At 42.7% G+C, this 22,635-nt stretch overlaps 1 protein-coding gene across 5 annotated transcripts in view; it reads right to left on the reverse strand.

Moving 5' to 3' along the window:
• LOC129816750 (phospholipid-transporting ATPase IH-like) overlaps positions 1-22,635 on the reverse strand; it is a 60,696-nt gene that overhangs the window by 21,528 nt on the left and 16,533 nt on the right. For all 5 annotated transcript variants that reach the window (XM_055871590.1, XM_055871589.1, XM_055871588.1 and 2 more), the window contains exons 2-16: positions 13,398-13,520; positions 12,822-12,911; positions 12,435-12,515; positions 12,008-12,115; positions 7,947-8,075; positions 7,686-7,789; positions 7,544-7,594; positions 7,362-7,426; positions 7,090-7,171; positions 6,469-6,619; positions 6,053-6,250; positions 4,598-4,771; positions 3,994-4,160; positions 831-902; positions 105-178 (exon numbers count right to left, since the gene is read on the reverse strand). In XM_055871590.1, the coding sequence (XP_055727565.1) occupies positions 105-178; positions 831-902; positions 3,994-4,160; positions 4,598-4,771; positions 6,053-6,250; positions 6,469-6,619; positions 7,090-7,171; positions 7,362-7,426; positions 7,544-7,594; positions 7,686-7,789; positions 7,947-8,075; positions 12,008-12,115; positions 12,435-12,515; positions 12,822-12,911; positions 13,398-13,520 (1,669 nt within the window). The remainder of the gene's footprint in view (positions 1-104; positions 179-830; positions 903-3,993; positions 4,161-4,597; positions 4,772-6,052; positions 6,251-6,468; positions 6,620-7,089; positions 7,172-7,361; positions 7,427-7,543; positions 7,595-7,685; positions 7,790-7,946; positions 8,076-12,007; positions 12,116-12,434; positions 12,516-12,821; positions 12,912-13,397; positions 13,521-22,635) is intronic.

A 22,635-nucleotide genomic window follows, 5' to 3' on the forward strand; every position in this document is an offset into this window, starting at 1 on the left:
AAACTTCGACTTCAACTGTAGGTTTAATTGTATACATCTGAATCTCTGAGTTTCTATTCATTATTATGTGAATGTCAGATAGTGTTTGTATGAGTGTGTGTTACCTGAGCAAGACTTGACAATGACGCTCATTCTCCTCCTGACAGAGTCAAAGTTGAGCACGTGAAGCAGCTCAAACCTGGAGCACACACAGGAGACGACAACTCCCTTAGTACCAGACATAATACACAGGACATTCTCTAATAATGTACACAGCAATAAGAGGGGCTAGTGACAAAAACAGAGTAGTCAAATTAAAAGTCATTGTAATAGATGAATCATCCTTCTCTTTCCCTCCCATTACTTTGTATCTCCCTCTCTTTTTTCTTCCTTCGTTCTCTCTTAAAATGGACATTTCATAGACAGCCCACTGCAGAGAGGGATGTAGATACTGATATTATACAAGTGGTCCCTGTGGGATCCAAACCAGCTATTTAAACCCTTGATAAATCCACCAATTCTGGAGTCTTCTGTTCCCACACACTTCTATGTAACTTTTCACTGGGGTTTCACATGCATTTTTCTTGGCAGTGGTGTCTTAGTATAAGGAAGTTGCATTTTTGCTAAAATGTTTACAGACATCCTGCACACAAACCAAAGCACGTAGGGTTTACCAATTGGCAGCAATACGGTCAGAATGAACTTCCATTATGTGGAATCAATTAATAACTTGAGTTATGCATGCATAACTTAAACATGAATACTCTATGGTTTCACAGGAAGCTGTGAAATACTAAACTCCAAAATAAAAGATGGGACAATCACGAATTATGTTCTGAGCAAAGCCCTACCTTTCAATCTCATCGTCCTTATTGAGTATTTCCATATGACTGTCTTTGAGTCTCAGATAGGTGTACCCCAACCTGAGAGAGAGAATGTGTGTGTGCGTGAAAATGTAGAGAGGGAAGAGAATGTTCTGTAGGTTAGAAGGAGATACACTCTTTGTACCAGTCAAAAATTTGAACACACCTACTCATTCAAGGGTGTTGGTCTATTTTTACTGTTTTCTACATTGTAGAATAATAGTGAAGACATCAAAACTATGAAATAACACATATGGAAACATGTAGTAACCAAAAAAAAGTGTTAAACAAATCTAAGTATATTTTAGATTTGAGATTCTTCAAAGTAGCCACCCTTTGCCTTGATGACAGCTTTGCAGACTCTTGGAATATAAATCATATTTAGATGTGTTTAACACTTTTTTGGTTACTACATGATTCCATGTGTTATTTCATAGTTTTGATGTATTCACTATTATTCTACAACGTAGACAATAGTAAAAATAAAGAAAAACCCTGGAATGAGTAGGTATGTCCAAACTTTTGACTGGTAGTGTACATCAGTTTGACAGTAGACACCCATCCAGTACAGCACTGAGGTCGTTACAACAGGGCCACTATGACAGAGTCCAGTACAATAACGTGATCAGCTGCACCCTAAACAGACCCACCACCATGACCAGAGACCATGGAGTTGTAAATGTGAGCATGTGTTCTTACACGTGTGAGATAGAAAGAGCATGACTAAGTGCGTGTGTACAGTGTGTGCGTACATGCGTGAATGGGTGTGAGAAAAAGCATGACTATTTGTGTTCTTGTTTATCACTATGTGTGTATTGCCTAGTGCAGGGTGTCAATCTGGCCTGCGAGTGGTATGAAGTAAATCGATCTCAATCGACATCGAAATGACTAAAACCAAATCGAAACTGTATAGAAATGATAATGGACCTACCTTTATAGTCTATTCACTCTGTCCAGCTTGCTAAAAGTCATCGAAATGAAAGCTAGACAGTCATGGAGAATTTAAAATTCCAAAAGCGATTTTGGAATTGAATCAATTTTAAGTGCAAAGAACATTGTGAGGTCCGAATGCGCACCGCAGTGCAAAAATAGTTTGACACCCCTGGCCTAGTGTGTGTATCACTAAGTGTGTGTGTATTGTTAAATGTGTGCATGTATTGTGTGCGTGTGTGTGTGTCCTTCAGTTTGTGTGTATGTGTCCTTCAGTGTGTGTGTGTCAATTGAGGCTCCTCAGAGGAAGAAGGGGAGGACCATCCTCCTCAGTAAATTTCATAAAAATTAAAAGTGAAACATTAAAAAATATTTATTTTTTAGATAAAACTATGCTAAATATATTTACGTCACCAAATAATTGATTCAAAAGCACCGTTTTGCAATGAAAGTTTACACTCTGTAGGTTAGCACCATGGTGTAGCTGGAGGACAGCTAGCTTCTGTCCTCCTCTGAGTACATTGGCTTCAATACAAAACCTAGGAGGCTCATGGTTCCCTTTCCCCCTTCCATAGACTTACACAGTAATTATGGCAATGTCCGGAGGACGTCCTCCAACCTATCAGAGCTCTTCCAACATGCACTGACATGTTGTCCACCCAAACAAAGGATCAGAGAATGTATCTAGTACTGAAAGCATATGCTACAGCTAGCTAGCATTACAGTGCATAAAATGTGGTGAGTAGTTGACTCAAAGAGAGAAAGACAATAGCTGAACTGTTTTGAAAACATTTCTTTCGTTCAAAATTAAGGAGAAGCAAGAGAGACATTTGGTTGTATTTTTTTTGTTCATTTAGCTAGCAAATGCAGCTAGTTAGTTTAGCCTACACAAACACCTGGCTCAAACAGAGAGGGATGCTATGTTAGCTAGCTGGCTATTGCTATCCAACACTGGGACTTTTCCAAGTTAAGCTTTTATAAATGTATTGCCACTGTTGGGGGTTACCCTGGGGGTCGGGTGTGGGGATACACCAATGCCATGACTACTGTATATATATATATATATATATATATATGTGATAACCTTTGTATGCTTGCAATGCTCAATGATGGAAAAGTACTGGGTAAATGGAGATGTTCTGCTTTAGTTCTCAGGCTGAGAATTGTCTGCACCTGCTGATAGCCACACAGGCTCAAGGCCGAGATAGCAGAGTGAGAAACCACAGTTTAGACATGCTTTTCTCATCTTAGTTACTTTGTATCTAATCCAATGCAACAATGTTAAGGTATGATTGACGGTAGGTCGTCACACCCACTAGTTTAATGAGCTTTGTCTCCTGTTTCACCACACAGATCTTTACTATAGACTACTGAGGTATTCTGTATGTGAAACTCTGTCTGCAATTGCATTTTATTACTAAAAAGTTTTATACCAAGGTTCCTGTGTCATCTATATGGAAGACTGATTGTTAAAGGAGACTTACATCACCCCATGCAAAGGACCACCCAACACCACTGCGGCCCACCGGTTTAACTGCTAAACTGCTTTCTGACTGTACACTATACTGCATGAACGTAGTGGGTTTACGAACGTGTTAGTTCTCATAGACTATGACGTGACAACGATGTAGGCTGTGTGTAGTGGTTAGTGGTCATGATATGAAAGTTTGGCTTGGAAAGGTTTTTTCGCCTGGTCCCAGACAGCTGATGTGTTGTGCACTGAAATCCACAAGTGAAGGGAAAAGGTGAGAGGAGAGCGCATAGATAGTTGCAAGAAGGAATTATATATACACTGTACAACAAGCAAAGTGATGATGCTGTTTGTATGTGGCTGAAACTGAACTGTTTGCGTGTGATCAAGGGTGTATTCATTCCACCGATTCTCTTGAAAAATGTTTCTTAAATGAAAAGAAACGAGGATATACATACCTGCATTTGCCCAATAAAAACTCTCCTTTGCAACTGTTGGACTAATGATTCCACCTAGATCAGCTAGATGCACTCAAAATTATCATCTCGACCTGTGGCCCAACGTTGTAAACAATCATTCATAGTCTAGGTTATAGCAACCTCATGATGGGTACAGTGAAAATTTGAGTATTATCTAGTAGCCTAAACCTAGCAATATTACATTGAACTGGGTGAATGGCATATGAATGACAGTCACCCAATATCCTCCCTCATCTTAAACGGCACCGACCGCCACTGGTGTGTGTGTTACCTCTTCATGCCCTCCACCAGAGCCACCTCATCAGGAGAGGATGATATGTAGAAGGAGGTGGGTTTTCCTAGGTGGATCCCTCTCTTGATGCTATCCACTGTCTCCTCCTCCTTCACCTGCACCGTGTGGCACAGACACAGAGCCCGGAAGAACAGGTCCTCATGCTCCTGAGACACACAGGAACACAGACACACTATTACACACTGGTACACACTGGTATACACTGGTACACACTGGTACACACTGGTACACACTGGTATACACTGGTACACACTGGTACACACTGGTATACACTGGTATACACTGGTATACACTGGTACACACTGGTACACACTGGTACACACTGGTATACACTGGTATACACTGGTATACACTATTACACACTGGTACACACTGGTACACACTGGTACACACTGGTATACACTGGTATACACTGGTATACACTGGTATACACTGGTACACACTGGTACACACTGGTATACACTGGTATACACTGGTATACACTGGTATACACTATTACACACTGGTACACACTGGTACACACTGGTACACACTGGTATACACTGGTACACACTGGTACACACTGGTACACACTGTGTCTTACCCTGCGGTATCCTCCAGGCGAAGAGTCGATCATGTCTATGCTGGAAGCAGCACTGAGGATCTGTCCATTACAGATGGCGTGGGGGATATAGACGTGTCCGTCCACACAACACTCTATAAACTCCATGTTGTTCTCTGTCAACGTCCCTGTCTTATCAGTAAACACATACTCTACCTGCACACACAGACAGAAGCAGACGTTATATTTAGATGCTGACCTAGGCCCGTATCCACAAAGCGTCTCAGAGTAGAAAATTGGTCATACGTTGTGAGAAAAGAGGCATTTTACTCCTACGGGAAAAAACAAAAGCTATACATGAAGCCCCTTTATTCATAATAGTCACACAGAGTCGACAGATATTTAGGAGACTTTGTGAGCTGTACTAACCAGTTAAGAGTTACCAGCAGGTGTCTTAATAATGGAAAAATGCAGCGAGTCAGTGGTTCCTGCACCACATGCAATTGCTTTGGAGTTGTTGAAAGATTTTTTTTATAATTCTAAAGAATCAATCCACAAATAATCTAGACCTACATGAAACAGCATCACTTGTGCCTTTGACAATGATTTCACATAACACCTAGTTAAATAATTGAAAGGAAAATATATGAAATAACTACATTATGCTATCCCTTTGGAGTGCAATATCACGTTAAAAAAGAAGCCTAAATTAGGCATACCTATAAATTGGGTAATTAAAGACATCTAGAGCTTATGTTAACTTTGATTGTCTTTGATGAAAACGACAGACCTTTCAAACATTGTATGCAACATTACCGGTGAGTGGCTTGGGGCTGACTGACAAAGCGATTTAGAGTTGTTGAATGGGAGTGACAAGTGTGTTGATAACTGTAATATTGTCAAAATTCTAATTTTAACAACCATCAGAATTGGTAAAAACAAAAGCTTATTAGGCGACAATTAAGAGAACTGATCATGTCAGGAGAAATGATATTAAACATTTTACCATTTCAACATTAGGATGTACAGTCACATTCACTGTGGTTGTCTGAAGCGTGCTATAGAGTTTACACCTGGCGATGCCTCCTCATGATTGGTTATTCCCCATAATTTGCAACAATGTCAATGAGGATCATCAATATCTTTCCTTTGCGGTACCTCAAACTGTCGTGACTACCAGCTGAGATAAACTTTTCTGAGTTGATTTTACTCCTGGCTCAGAGTTTGTCGGAACAGTGTTTGATCATCATCCTAAAAGCTGGGAGCTCGGATCTGGGAGTTTTTTGTTGTTGTCTTAAAAACAGGTTAACAGGATTTCAAAGATATTTTCTGAGATGCTTTATGGATACAAGCCCTAAACTCAGTTTTTGGAGTGTGTGTAGTATACGTATGTGTGTGTTTGTGTACTATACGTGCAGTATAAATGTGTGTGTGCGTGTGTGGACACAAGTGAGTCTAGTATATCTAGATGTTCAGAAGATGTGTGAGTGTGTGTACCTGTCCTAGCTCTTCGTTGAGGTCAGATGTGTTGACCTGAGCCCCCACCCCCAGCTCCTCATCATACATATCCTTGTCCCAGGCTATGAAGTAAGAACCCAGGAACTTCTGCATCTCCACGGTAACGTACATGGAGACTGGGATGATGTAGTTAAACAACACCATGAAGGCCAGGAAGTCTGTGAACGCCCTGATCACCTGAGAGAGAGAGGAGAAGATGGAGGGAGGGGTAGAGGCAGGGAGTAGGAGGATGTAGGAAGAGAGAGAAGGGGAGAACGAGAACAAAAGGCTGGTTAGAGACAGAGAACAAAAGGCTTTATCAGAATCAGTGAACATTAAATAAGGAGTGACCTGATTAATAATTTTTGCTATGACAGCGTGCTTTGTGGGTAGTGTAGTGGTTTGGGGGAACTAACCACATGGCGTTCTCTGTCAATCTCGGTCCTGTGGTTGTACCAGGGTTCATCGCGGTCAGCAGACCACTGCCACGCATACTTCAGAACCGTGTTAATGACCGCTTTACTGATCAGGATACACAGATACACGATTAGGAACGCATTCATAGACCTGGAGGGAGATAGGGGGAGGGAGGAGAAGTTTAGAGGAGCTAAATGCAGATTGATTCTCCAGAACTGGATGTAAAAGAATTGTCAATAGAGTGACACACACACACACACACACACACACACACACACACACACACACACACACACACACACACACACAGCTTGAAAGAGATCAAATAGAATTATGCAGACTTTATGTAATAACAGAGTCTACTATTCCAACTCCTGCTACTCTTCCAACTCCTGCTACTCTTCCAACTCCCGCTACTCTTCCAACTCCCGCTACTCTTCCAACTCCCGCTACTCTTCCAACTCCCGCTACTCTTCCAACTCCCGCTACTCTTCCAACTCCCGCTACTCTTCCAACTCCCGCTACTCTTCCAACTCCTGCTATCCTTCATCAGACAGGTAGTTCTAGCCACACCAGAGCAACCAGACACAGAGAGGGGAAGTTATGGGAATAAATCTTACTTTTCCACAGCTGAGCGTTTCTGGGATTTGGACTGGTAGTTAAGCGCCATCTTGGTGTCCATGCCTGTGTAGATGGCTACAGCTGAGGGAACAACAACCAGGGGTTACCATCACTACAGACGCAGAACAGTGTGTGTGTGTGTATGAAGAATGTATTTTACTTGTCAGGAGAACACATTTCGGTGGACGGTATGACTATTGCAACACGTGCCGACTCATTCGCAAATATAACCATAGATATATCTTCAACCACAGAACTGTGTGTGTGTTACCATAAATGTGTTCTGTGTTCTTCAGGGTAGCTCCTCTGAGGAGAAGGTTCTCAGCTCCCAGCGGTCTAAAATGAGAAAAGGAACAAGATAAAAAGTCAAAAAGAAAAAGCTTTACTATCTATGGCAAAGACATGCCCTTTCAAAGACTGTTTAAAATTGAAAGAGGGGAATGCTGGTCTTACCTGGCTATGGGATCCTCTCTTTCCTTATAAATATTGATGCGCCCCACAAATCTAAATGGGAAAAATAAAATGTATGCAATTTTCAACAAACAAACAGGTCACTGAATGATTCTGTGTGTGTCACACATTGAGTGTCACTCACTTGTAGAGGTCAGGCTGTGGTTGTTCACATTCAATAGTCGCATGTAGAGAGTCCACCTCCTGCTCTGTCTTAAAGGCCATGGTGTCTGGTACAGCATAGTAGGTCTGACACAGCATAGTAGGGGGGAGAGAGAGACGAATCACTGAGAAGTCATGTTTGATCAGAGAGCATGCTGGAATAATTCAGGGGTGAATCCCAGCAGTGTACGTGTGTGTGCGTAACAGTATGTGAGTGTGTGTGTGTGTGTGTGTGTGTACATACCTTGTGGCTAGACTCTCCATCCAGGCTGGTAGTGGTGACGTAGCAGGTTCCGTCACCGCGGCTGGAGGAAAGGAGGATGAGGTCACAGGGGAACGTCTCGTCCTCCCTCACCATGACAACGTCCCCGACCTGACAGGTCAACCACATCATCAGTTTAGACTCAAGAAATACAGGCTGGGTCCTAAAATCACACCCTATTCCCTTGTTCACTACGGTTGACCTGATCTAAATGGTGTAGACTACCCAGTGATAGACAAATTTGTTGGTGGTTGGGCTTTTCTTTGGTGTGGGTGGGGCTAGAGCGGCTAACTTCCTGCAATTTTACACATTTCAAAAAAATGTGCCGAGAATTTTTTTTTGTGGTTTAGTTAGTTCTTTTTGTCAACCCATCCCATGAGAGTGAATGTCATTCCAGTTAATCTGTTCTGTTATATTTAATAAAATCTGACTAACTTCTTGCTCGGAATTCTATCTGATGGTGATTGCATGTTTTGGTAAAAAGACAAATAATGTCCCGTTTGGAACACTTTTAATGAATGTTTAATGCTCAATCTGAGTGGGTGGGCCTGGCTCCCCAGTGGGTGGGCCAGACTACTCAGTGGGTGGGCCTGGGTCCACCCAGGCTCACTCGTGCCTACGCTCCTGGGACTACCATATTCCTCATACAGTGTACTGCTTTTGACCAGAGCCTGATGGCTCTGGTGGTCAAAATGTTTGCACTATTTGGGGGATGGGATATAATTGAAATGTGCCCATTATAAACCCCATGCCATTGTAAACAAACACAGAGGTGCTGCTGCAGATCCAGAAATAATTAGCAGTTCTCCTACAGGAAACACACATGCCTCGTGCACAATCACACTTTCAGATTTTTCACACTCCTTTTTTCTTGGGGATTGAGTTGTTGCGTAAGAGTGGGATTATGCAAGTGGAGCAGCTTAACTGCCTATAAATCCCATCTCCACGGTGACCGTACACACCACTGTACTGCACATACACACTCAATAGCTATGATTAATATCTTATTTACTATTCCTCTTTTCCCCAAAATCCACTCTGTTTAATCTGTGGGGGGAGTCAGGGGACCATCGGTGAGGAACATCGGTAGAATGTGCATGTACAGTTGAAGTCGGAAGTTTACATAAACTGAGTTTAAATGTAGTTGGCTAAGGTGTTTCACAATTCCTGACATTTAATCCTGGTAAAGATTCCCTGTCTTAGATCAGTTAGGATCACCACTATATTTTAAGAATGTGAAATGTCAGAATAATAGTAGAGAGAATGATTTACTTCAGCTTTAATTTCCTTCATCACATTCCCAGTGGGTGTTATGGATTTTATGAATAATGACTAAATGATGTATACATTTAACGTAGAAGTATAACTAAAACTACCCTGTTATTGTATGATTGTATGAAATTTATTAGAATCCTACATCTATAAATCTGATGTGTGTAGTTTTAGTCAGAATTAGGACATGGACTTCTTGTTCCTTTTTAGTATGTAAGCAGGGTGCAAGTGTGAGACAACGTATGAGATAAGAGGAGCTATCGACAGACAAGCTGTACTACTGTGTTCCTTACAGGACATTCTGTCCCCACCTAGGGAGGGGAGAGACCTTGGGCTTGTAGTAGATTGTATAACAGGTGGCAGACAATGTATGACAGGAAGACTTGTGAACTATATTGTCATTGTTTCTGAGAGGAGGAGGGACATTTATGGCGAAATGTGAGGTATATAGACCAATGTACAGGAAATGATAGGCGGAACGTTCCCGTAAATAAACATTTGACTATTGTAGACTGGGCCTCTGTCTGTTTTTATTTCTATCAGTATCCTACAAATCCTGATTTAGCAGACTGAGTAATTTAATTTAATTGGTAAAGAATATGAGAACTTAATTCTCCTAACAGTGGGTCAGAAGTTTACATACACTCAATTAGTATTGAGTACCATTGCCTTTACATTGTTTAACTTGGGTCAAACGTTTCAGGTAGCCTTCCACAAGCTTCCCACAATAAGTTGGGTGAATTTTAGCTCATTCCTCCTGACAGAGCTGGTGTAACCGAGTCAGGTTTGTAGGCCTCCTTAATCGCACACGCTTTTTCAGTTCTGCCCACAAATTATCTATGGGATTGAGGTCAGGGCTTTGTGATGGCCACTCCAATACCTTGACTTTGTTGCCCTTAAGATTTTTTACCACATCTTTGGAAGTATGCTTGGGGTCATTGTCCATTTGGAAGACCCATTTGCGACCAAGCTTTAACTTCCTGACTGATGTCTTGAGATGTTGCTTCAATATATCCACATAATTTTCCTGCCTCATGATGCCATCTATCTTGTGAAGTACACCAGTCCCTCCCCAAAGCACCCCCACAACATGATGCTGCCACGGTTGGGATGGTATTTTTGGGGGGGGGGGGGGGGGGGGGGGGGGTTGGATTAGTAACCCGAAAGGTTGCAAGATCGAATCCCCGAGCCGACAAGGTAAAAATCTGTCGTTCTGCCCCTGAACAAGGCAGTTAACCCACTGTTCCTAGGCAGTCATTGAAAATAAGAATTTGTTCTTAACTGACTTGCCTTGTTAAATAAAGGTAAAATAAAATATTCGGCTTGCAAGCCTCCCCCTTTTTCCTCGAAACATAACAATGGTCATTATGGCAAAACAGTTATATTTCTGTTTCATCAGACCAGAGGACATTTCTCCAAAAAGTACAATCTTTGTCCCCATGTGCAGTTGAAAACCGTAGTCTGAGCGTTATGCCGGCTGCATGGTCCCATGGTGTTTATACTTGCATACTATTGTTTGTACAGATGAACATGGTACCTTCAGGCATTTGGAAATTGCTCCCAAGGATGAACCAGATTTGTGGAGGTCTACAATTTTTTTCCTGAGGTCTTAGCTGATTTATTTTGATTTTCCCATGATGTCAAGCAAAGAGGCACTGGGTTTGAAGGTAGGCCTTGAAATACATCCACAGATACACCTCCAATTGACTCAAATTATGTCAATTAGGCTATCAGAAGCTTCTAAAGCCATGACATCATTTTCTGGAAATTTCCAAGCTGTTTAAAAGGCACAGTCAACTTAGTGTATGTAAACTTCTGACCCACTGGAATTGTGATACAGTGAATTATAAGTGAAATAATCTGTCTGTAAACAATTGTTGGAAAGATTACTTGTGTCATGCACGAAGTAGATGTCCTAACCGACTTGCCAAAACTAGTTTGTGAACAAGAAATTTGTGGAGTGGTTGAAAAACGAGTTTTAATGACTCCAACCTAAGTGTATGTAAACTTACGTCTTCAACTGTATGTGTGTTTGGATGATGAATGTCTTTCATAGTCAGGACACGTTTCAGTGGACGGCATGGCTATGGCAACACGTGCCGACGCACACTCAAATACAACTATAGATATTACAGTGACAACCATACAAATCCTTTAAATTCTAATTCCTAATTCTATGGTAATATAGTGGTTCTGACCCTAGTCCAGCCTGACAGCACAGAAGATAACAGGATAATAACGACCCGACATATCAGTCATATTGATATTTAGTCTCTGTCTGGAAAGGCAAATCCTTTCCCCTGTATGGGACCAGAGTAATCACAACAGGAATGTTTGGGATGGTACTGTAGGGGGAATGTTGATCTTCTCTGGGACGCTAGCTATGGCATTGCAGACAAGCGCACGCACGTTCCCATGGAGACCGGCCTTAAAAAGGTCTCAGGAATGGATTTCATTTCAATATGATCAAAGATGATCGCCGTGGCTAAGATATAAATGTTCAAAGGTTATATAACTACGGGTATTATTCAGTGTATAAAATAATCAGTTCATAATGTTACATGAATAATAATTTAATGAAGAAGGATGAGCTCTCATACTAGCCATTATACTCACATACTATAGCTATTACAGCTAAAGGCTCTATCTGAACATGAATGAACACGCATGCTTGGTCAGAATAGAGAAACACCAGCCAATGAGGCCCAAAGGCGTCATAATAATGTGTAGTAGACTGGAGAGTAGAAGGCCCATTAATAGCGTAGTAGTACCCGTAGCTTGGAGCTCTGTGTCCTCACCACCATCCCCTGCTGCACCATGTCCACGGGACACTCATTTATACTGCAGTCTGCCTTGTGTCTCAGCCAGTCTTCATAACCCTGGAGGAGAGAAGGGGAGGAAGGAGGGGTTGATAGATACAAGGAGGAAAGGGAATGAGGGATTGTGGGGAGAAATGGAGCACACACACAGAGAGCGAGAGAGATATGGTCATCGCTGGTATCTAATTAGTGGTATAATCTGTCAACATGGTGACCTGTTTCCATGGCCTCTACACAACATGTCATGTTTTAGATTAATGATTGTATAAGGCCTGGGCTTTATAAGCCAGGTGTGGTTCATGCATCACTGCTATCTAGGGAAGGCTTCCCTAGATTTACCAACACCAATGACCAGAGGATGTGTGTGTGTCTCGTCTACCTGTTTAATGGCGGTGACAGTGATGACAAAGAAGAGAGGCAGTCCACTGGTGACAGGGCTGGTGGGCGTGTCTATGATGAGCTGAGGAGAGAGGAAGAGAACCAGCTGATTATCATTCATTCAGGTTCTCCATGGTACAGAGATGGACCACCGCCAACCAGTCTCCTCCTCTTACCGTTCATCATCTCCTCCAGCTACTGGATGGGACGGCTCATATTATATCCATCGTGGACCATGACCATAAGCCATTCCAAGCCAAACAATTAACTCCCATTCACTTCACATAGCCTACGTGTTTAACTGATAATATGAAACACCAGTCTTTACAATATGTATGATAAAACGGCCCTGGGGTTCAGATCAAACAGAGAGATGGCATATTCTCACCTGGACCAGGAAGATTAGCAGAAAGTAGAAGTTAGCGATTCTTCTGAACTGTTCAAACAGGTTCTTGGGGATGAAGTTCCATAAGGTGTACTGGTAAAGAGAACACACACCACAGGAGGTTGGTGACACCTTAATTGGGGAGTACGGGCTTGTAGTAATGGCTGGAGTGGAATCAGAGGAATGAAATCAAATGGACCAAATAGATGGTTTCCAGGTGTTTGACACCATTCCATTTGCGCCGTTCCAGATATTATTATGAGACGTCCTCCCCTCACCAGCCTCCACTGACACACACCCACATTATCAACATGTTTTCTAGAGAGAGGGAATAACACTTTATACCAGTGTGTGTCTTTTCTTTCTTAATTTAATCCAAAATTGATATCAACAATGACAGTTCCTCATAGAAACGGCTAACGAACCTTGAGCAGTAGCAGATATCTATGGTTGTCACCCACATTAAGATGTTGCTAATCATAGATGACATACTGTCACAAGAGCACAACATGCTTGGTTATCAGGGCTAAATGACGTGGTTGTTGTGCTGACGGCTTGGTTGCCATGACACCTGCTCACCTTGGAGGAGACGATGCGGTTGTCAGGGTAACGCTGAGGGATATAGGCCTCGGCCGCCGGCGGGGGTTCTTTGTGACCGATGTAAACCGTACGACTGTCCACCCAATACTCCTCCCCCGCACACTGTTAGAGAGAAAGGGTGGGGGGGTGGGGGAGACACAAAGAGCGAGACACAGAGAGCAAGAGACAGATAGTGAGGAGAGACGAGGGAATAACACGTTGTAGTAAAATTGTAGCAAACGTTTTGATATGAAAATGTGCATTCTTATTGAACAAGTTAATGTTCAGCAGTAGTGTCAGTAAAATATTTTCTACAGAACACATGACCCAGGGTGGATAAGGAAGTTGAGTTACCCTGAATTAAACGATCTCCCACAAGATTCTCAAGAAACAGAAGTGAAAAGGCTGCTTCAGAGAGCGGCTGTGCCTTTACCACTGTGATTCTATAGAATACACAGGGTGAGTGAGAGTGAGAGTGAGAGTGACAGTGAGCTCCTGAGTTCTTCTGCAAAAAATATAGAATTACAGTTGAATAAATGTAGATAAGTCCTTGCGAAAAAATGCAAGTTTATACAGGACACTAACCTCAACATTAAAATCAAATCAAAATTCCATACCTAAATCTCTTAGAACCAGAGTAAGTCCAGAGCAGGATAGTTCCTGTAGAGGGTAAAACCCTAGTGTAGTGGTGTATTGGCCAGACCCGTAAGGAGGTTGGAAGCCCACACAGTGAGGCCGCGGGGTGTGTGTGTGCGTGCGTTTGTATGTGTATGAATGTTTGAACAAGATACGTCTGTAGTAACGTAGCAATAAGAGAAAGGTTGGTTTATGATCTTTGGGGAGGGGGAACCATGAAAGATTATGTAGAAATAGGAAGACAAGTGTGAATAAATTGGTAACGTGTGTTATCAACAACAGTGCTATTTGAGGCGCAAGACTGGAATAAGACATTAGGTAATGCGTATTCTCCAGTAATAAATTGGCAGCCGCTATAGCATAGGTTCTAATACAAGGTATTAAGTGCCCTGTCCAATTAATAGACACAAATACCATAACTATTCTCCGGGGAAGATGGAAGCACTAACTTGTACAATAGTTAATAGAAGGTTGTATTAGAGACGGGAGTGAAGAAATCTAAATACCCTGGACACCGATGGGAGAGGTTTGGGAATAATAACTATTGATATGGCAACAGACGGCCCCGATTCTCCCTGTAAAGCGGAGCTAGAGGATTTTAATAAAGCCATGGAGCCGCTGAAAGAAGTGCACGAGCATTGTACCAATTTGAATATGGAAAATTAGTAGATGTCCTCAGCTGCAAAAAGACTGGGTACATGAGTACATTGGTAGAATTTGTACTTCGGCTTTGATGGCAAGTTTGAAACCTGTGATCAAAACGGCAGCTGCGGGGGTTGTGGATGAAGTAGAGCAGGATGCTTTGAGTGTGTAATATAACTCTGCTCACTTCGCAGACGTGCGAGGGGTTAATACAGCCACAGTGAAAGTCTCTAACAGTGGTTTCAATGGCCAAGGTAAGACAAAGAAACGCAGCGAAAAAACTTCAAAGCGTAGGGAGACAGAGTCCTGTTTTAGGTGTGGGGCCGTTGGGCATTGGAAGAATGAGTGTAGAGTAGGGATGGAGCTGCTGCAGTCGGAGGAAATGCTGCCATGCAAGCGTCTGCATCCTTTCCAAAAGGGCAGCAAATCCTCCGGAAAGTAGCAGGACAGGAACTTTCACATAGCGGTGTATGGCCTCGGTACGATCGATAGTGGTTCATAGAGATGACAGTTTCTACGTGAAGGAAGACGTATGATATCGTCTTACACAACTTTTTAATGGAGGCCAGGAAACAAATATCGCAGATACCTTATGATGAGAAATTGGCTAAATATGCCACAGTAAAAATTATTTTGGGTTGAAGAATCTAGGCAAAGTCCCAGGGGGGTGGATTCTACAGAGGTAACAAATTAAAATGATGGCCAAACACCTTGTTTTTTTAATCTCATGAGACATTTTATGTGGTTTAATTATGAAATAGATTTACATTTTAAGTCATCTTATTCTGAAATAGATTTCTAGAATGGACGAAAGGGTGGAGGCGTAACGAGGAATTAGCAAAGGGGTTACTAAACCTAAAATGAACTTCACTTTTTTTTTAGTTGATGAACATTGTGGTGCGGTGGTTATGGAGAATCATGGGGAAAAGAGACCAGTGAATCGTTGGACTCGATGGTGAGATAAAGTCGCTGTGTCTTAGGGTAGTACATGCTAAATACAAAATACAGAAATTATGGGGTGGATTAAAACAAACATTTAATGGTTGGAGTAAGGACAGTAGATTTACCATTATCAAGTTTGGTTTATAATTAATACCTTTGGATTGCTGATTATTATGTAGCATGAAGAATGCTAACGAAATGTACACTTTCTTTTCCAGAAGAGGAGGTTTCATCATCTCTCGTTGGAATGTTCCCGGAGACTGTGGTCTAGGGGAGAGCAGTTAGTGATATTCGGCAGTTTTAGGTATAACAGTATCTGGATTAGGCCATAAATGGAGTTCCCAGATAAGTGAGGCCTGTTCATGTGTGTTTTTGACCTACAGTTTACCACACACAACTTACCGGTTATGAATATGCGTTAGTGATGTTGATACCGTGGGATTTATTTAGTGGGGTCTTTCCAATTTGATTTTAAATTGAGTATGCAGAAGGATGGAAATGTTTTGAAATGGTTTCCGAAGGACAGGGGGAGAAAAGGGAGAGGAAATATTGAAGGATGTTGAATGCCCTGTATCCTGACTTTCTGGTGAAGCCTGATCAATCTCATGACCGAAACAGGTGGGACTTAATTATAAAATGAACGAGAAACACTAGTTTCTATTCTATTTTAGCATTACTTTATGAGATACTATTTTTGTAATTCTAAGTTGATTGGTTATTCGAATTTGTTTATTTTTGAGTTAACATGCAGCGTTGTTTGTTTTTGAATCACGATGTGAATCATGTGTTCAAAGGGGAAATTACCAGTTCCCTGGGGCCCTGGTCTTTGGGTAAATATACAAATGTATTTTGTTCAGTCTGCATATAAAAAGGAAAAATATATGTTAATAAGTGATGACAGTTACTCCAAATGGATTGTGATATGTGTTTTGCTGATTTCATTTTTGTCTTTGTTTCGATACAAATGTCACCAGATTGGGTCTGCTGGAGTGTTGGGATTCCCCCTGGGTTAGGGTGCTAACTCCCTGATCTGGTAACTCTTCCGAGAGGTCGCCAGTAAAATAAGGGAGTATGAACTAAGTTTGAAAATGGTTTCAACAGTAACAGTATGTTGTTATACTCTTTGACGTTTGTCTTAGAGATGCAAAAAAAATGTGGAATGTAATAAGGTCTACACACTGCAAACAATTTAGACTAAGTATGCACTGAGATACCGATCTTTCATTACCAGGCCACTCACAACAGGAAAACAGGGCCAAAGGGGGGCTGTAATGAGAAGAGTTATTACCGGCAATAAAAAGGTCCCGTTTCTAAATGTACATTCTAACCGGGATGAGGTGTGCTAGGATGACAGGCTTGACTTCGAGTCATAGACTGAAAGTAAAGCACTAAGGACTGTCATTCTAAATTTGGGTTGGATAATTTATAAAATGTTTTGGTTATGAATCGGATTCAGCGAGAGAGAGTTGCTCTCGAACGGTGAGGGGTGGGGGCACTGCTCAAATGTATTAGGCCTAGGGAGGCTCTCGAAACCTTATCTTTAAGTGTCCTCCGACAGGGAGGTTATTAGAGAACTCACTGGATGATAGCTTGGGTCAACCATGAAGGTTTTTTATTTTACCATGTCATCAGAATTTTTATATGATACGGTACAATTAATTGCATACAAGGCTCAGTCTGTGTTTTGCGTTAACACCCAAGGATGAAAATGAAAGAGACAGCAGGGAGACCAGCATCACATGGGTATAGAACGGAGCAGATGGATGCTGCTTTCCCCAGTTTTAGTCGCATCAAGGGTGGTGTGAAATTATTAAACATGTACTTTTTTTCTCTTTCCTTTTCAAGTCAACATGTTTTTAGGTTTCTTGGAACATAAGAGTGATCGTTGTTCCAGACGAGGGACTGATGTATATTGACTAAGTGATTTGAGAATGTTTTAGTATGTTTATAACTGTAGAAGTGCATTAGGAGTAGTGACTAGTGTGTTATGGGTTAGATGGAATGATATATGTGTAAATGTATCTGTAGCAGGAGACGAGGTACACATGAGGCCTGTGGTTGAGAATGTTTACATCAGACTGTTAAGTGGGATGGAATGTGACTGCGGTGGAGATCTGTGGGGGCTCATAAATTAAGGTTGTGTTGATAGAGCGGTATCATTGTCAGAGACTAGGTATATTGTTACAGGAGATAGCTTGTAGGAGAGGCAAGACAGCTAACTGCACAATATAGGGACTAATATGAAGTTAAATTGAACGTTACACATACCCAGATCGCGGTGAGAGTAGCAGAGATAGTGTTGGCATCTCAGACACTATGGTGACCTTTCAAGAAACCTGTGACTCAGATATTCTTCAAACTCATTCATCTCTTTCCCAATTTCTAACAGCCAGCGAACACTGGACAGATTACATGCAGTAGTTATTCTCACGGAAGTCGCTGCAAGGACAGTAATTGAAGGAGGCTATAGTCATGGGCCATGTTAGTAGTAGCAGGGGTTACTTTAGTAGCATTGTTGGCATATCATTTTATGAGGACTCATGCCACATGGCTGGGTAGCTGGTAACTGGGGGACCGATGGGAGTACCGGGGGCTGTTATTCACCTCACTGATTAGTGATCTGGGATAAGGGGAGAGTCTGTTGTCAGGAAATGACCCATGCGTTGCAATGTGTATATTCCCTGATGGACGAGGCACATGAGGAGCAGGAGATAACCGAGGGCGTGGCCTGAATTCTGGAGATTGAGTGTACATCAAGATACACCAGGCGGGGGTGTTGGGACAATGTTGGTCTGTTCCACACACAGTACTGCTTACAGCACCTGCAGCGGTAAAGATTGTCATGTCTCTCCTCGGTGGGTGCGTAGTTCTCATGTGAAGTGAGATCCAGGTGCATAATGGGTGAGCTTGAAGACACCATGACAGAGGAAACGGAGCTAGAGAGAGAGACACTAGATTCCACTGTAGACATGCAGATGGGCTGGGTCTAGGAGACACTTTAAACATCATAGTTAGGTTGGGTTAGTTGCTTTATTGGTTAATGCATCACATGAAAGGATAGATGTTGGGGTAATTGTACTCTGGACAACATTCTGAAGGCATCGATGTGAAAGCACATACAGTGCTGAGTTACCTCAAGAGGATGTAGCGTTGATTATGGATACGCACTTGCCTATCAGATGATGTGCCTATCAGGTGGCAAAGAAGGAGATGGGGAGCAAAGTGAGGATGACATGGCTTGGGAACACCTCCTGGATCCTGTGGTCAGACAGGGAAGACTGGGCGAAACATGAGGAGGCTTTTTAGGGCTTTCTTTTTGCAAACTCAGCAGAAAAGTATCCTGAAGGCATAGTCAGGTAAATAGAGAGTGGGAATTGTCATGTTATCAAACTTTAGGCTTTCATGCATATATTATTATGCATAGCTTACCACATTGTTAATACTGTAATGTTTTGTGTTTCTCGTTGCTTTTAAAATCTTGTGCTATCATTCTCTTAGAAGGAGAAAGATGAAATGGAAGAAGTGAACAGCTCCAGTGGACACGTTATTATCAGTGTTCTATGAGAATGTAAAGACGAGTGTGCTTGGTGTGATCATAGAACAGAGGCCATAAGTCTCCCAGTTTGTAAACCTCACTGTGAATGTTAATTATGTTTTATTTTTTGTTCATGTTTATTATCATTGTTTGTCCATGTATAAGTGTAATGTAATGTTGAACAGTATGGAGTGAAATGTTCAAAATAGGGGGACTGATGGATTCTGGGTTCTAACTCCTAAACTTGGGATAGGGTTAATTATCAGGTATCCTATTGAAATATTGAGTGTTTAGGTTTAGAGGGTTTACACCAGAAGTTAATGGTTATCTGTAGGAAGAAGGTATATATTGTGTGCAATAAAGCTTGAATTGTGCTGAGTGTAGGGAAAGTGATCACGTGGCAGGCATTGGTAAGGGGAGAGAACCATGGATTGGTGATGAAGGGGGTTGAGGTCAGGTCAGGTCACGTTAAGGGAGAAAAGTTTATGGCACGTATCACTTTGTTTCCTGCCTAGCAACAAAGATGCAATGTTTGTTCAGATGAGTAGGAGGAGACTCAGCCTAGGAGGAAGGGTTACATATCAGTGCTTGTGTGAAATGTCGTTGTCTGATGAAGCTGTATTGATCCTCTGGGAAGAATAAACTTGGTTTGAGTTTTCATACTGTCTGTTGAGTTTTTACTCTGAAAATTAAAACCTAACACCTAAAACCTTGATTTTGGACAATATTACCCGAATGGACTATTACTACCATGGACTGTCAAGAAAAAACACCTGCAGAAGAAACACAGCTGAACCTGGAAATACCATCCAACACAACACTGAGTGAGTAATATTTAGTCTGAAGATAAGTCTGAAGCCAAAAACAATAATCTCTAGGTCATTTTGTTATATAAAGCTACGTAAATAAGTATACTACACCACCAAGTTGTTCGGTCAGAACAGACCTGGCGGCATCTTCAACTAGCACTGAAGTGTGGAGTCAGATGTGTGAAAACTCTCCTGCCATTGTTGGGCTCAAGAGTTTTACAATACAGGACACAATGGATATTAAAAATAACAGTGTACAAAAAAAAGCTCCTCAAGGACAATCCAGAGACACTATTTGCTGACTACCACAAAGAGGGGAACGTAAGCAACGTAATTTTCCACACAGACCATCCCCTGGCATGGCACAGTGCTATAAGAGCACACTACCCCTATGTCAAGAGAGAGGGTATTGGCCCAGGGTGGAAACTCAGAATACTAGACATTGAGGAAATTGAAACAACCTCTGTCAACGTGTACAAGTCTGGTACAGTAATGGTGCAGGGCATCCTCATGCAGTTCCAACAGGACTTTTACAGGATCAAAGAGAGAGCACAGCAGGAAAAGATCTCTGTGATGACTCCCCCATCCTGAGTGAGTCTGATCACACCTCTTCAACCTGTACAAGTCTGGGACCATAATGGTGCAGGGCATCCTCATGCAGTTCTAGCAGGACTTTTACAGGATCAAAGAGAGAGCACAGCAGGAAAAGCTCTCTCACTGTGACGACTCCCCCATCCTGAGTGAGTCTGATCACACCTCTTCAACCTGTCCTACAGACGAGGATAGTCACCCCCACAACACTGAACACAACAAGGTCCCACAACTGCACTGCTCCTGCATCATTGAGAGGGACACATTCACAGAGGTGGAGAGAAACATGGTGGAGTTTAGAGAGCTAGTCCACACAATCCAGACAGAACAAAACCACGAAATAGACCAGTACAACACCCCTCCACCCCCAACAAGACCCGGAGTGCAGAAGGTGGAGAAGGACACTGTCTGAGAGAGCTTAAAGAGGCACACATGGCACTGAAGGAGGGTGTGACACAGCTGATGTGTGACAGAGAGCAGGACACTCCCCCAGACAAGCCAGCAGAACAGCCCACCTCGGGCCCAGACCGCAACCTCAACGGGACAGACAACACAGGACCCACCAACCCAACAGACCCCCTAACAGCCCCCCTGTCAGCTCCCCCAATAGCCCTCCAGAAGAACAATCCCCCCCCCCCCCCATCCAGCGAGCCAGAGATTGTGCTCCTCATCGACTCAAATGGCAAATGCATTCAAAAGGATAAACTTTTTCCCAAACACAAAGTGGCCAAACTCTGGTGCCCAAACACGAGGCATGCCCTGGAGCTGTTATCAGAGGACAAACACTAGGCATGCCCTGGAGCTGTTGTCAGAGGACAAACACTAGGCATGCCCTGGAGCTGTTGTCAGAGGACAAACACTAGGCATGCCCTGGAGCTGTTGTCAGAGGACAAACACTAGTCATGCCCTGGAGCTGTTGTCAGAGGACAAACTAGGGTCCCCCAGCCACATTTTAATTCACACGGGCACAAATTACCTGAGTGCCCATAAGGAAAGAGTGGCCACAGCACTAAAGGTGTGATGGAGAAAGAGGAAGAAGCTTTTTCAAACGCACAAGTGGTTATTGCCATCCTGCTACCACGAAAAGACTTTCACCCTGCTACCATACGACGGGTGAATGCAAGCATTTCATGAGACTGTAGCTCAAAACCTAATGTCTACCTGGCCCACCACTCCACCCTGGACTTGAACAGCCTTTACGACCAGGTCCACCTCTGCAAGGCAGCAATCCCAAATTTTGCCAGGACCCTGTAGGACGTCACCCTTAACCGTAGCCCCAGCACGTCACAGGAGCAACGGAGACCCTGCCCAGACCAGCGAGACACCCTCCTAGACCTGCAAGACCCCCTCGTGAAGGACCTAAACAGAGAGAACCCACGCCAAGAGGACCTACACCCAGACCACAGTATCACCAGCCAGCCCAAGCAAACCCTGGCCACACCCTATATAGGCCCCCTCATATCAGACCTATGCCCCTTCTGCCCACCCCCCGAGGCAAGGACCTCAACATGACAGCAGGACATATGCCCAGGCCGTGAGCAGAGCAACAGGCCCAACCCCCACTAATAACCCGCCCAAGCCCCATCCTGCAACCTGAGAGGTCAGACGCTCAACATGCTCTGCTCACTCCTACTGTGATGGTCCGGGCCTAAAAAAACAACACTAGAAACTATGGAACACAAAGCTTTTACTATATCTCATCCTGGAATATACAAGGTCATCTGCCTTTGGCCTAAAGAGAAGGAACTGAGACATCATCAAAGAAATTGGAAATGCAGACATTGTCATCCTACAAGAAACATGGAATAAAGGAGATGGACCCACTGGTGGCCCACTAGGTTACAGAGAGCTGGTAGTCCCATCCACCAAACTACCAGGTGTGAAACAGGGAAGAGACTAAGGGGGTATGCTAATTTGGTATAGATCAGACCTAACCAATTCTATCAAATTAGTCAAAACGGGAACATGTTATGTCTGGCTAGAAATTAATAAGGAAATGATCTTAACAGAGAAAAATGTCCTCATGTGTGCTACCTAAACTCAGCAAAAAAAGAAACGTCCTCTCACTGTCAACTGCGTTTAT

The sequence above is a fragment of the Salvelinus fontinalis genome, chromosome 19, assembly GCF_029448725.1.
Source record: "Salvelinus fontinalis isolate EN_2023a chromosome 19, ASM2944872v1, whole genome shotgun sequence".
Classification (NCBI taxonomy): Eukaryota; Metazoa; Chordata; class Actinopteri; order Salmoniformes; family Salmonidae; genus Salvelinus; species Salvelinus fontinalis.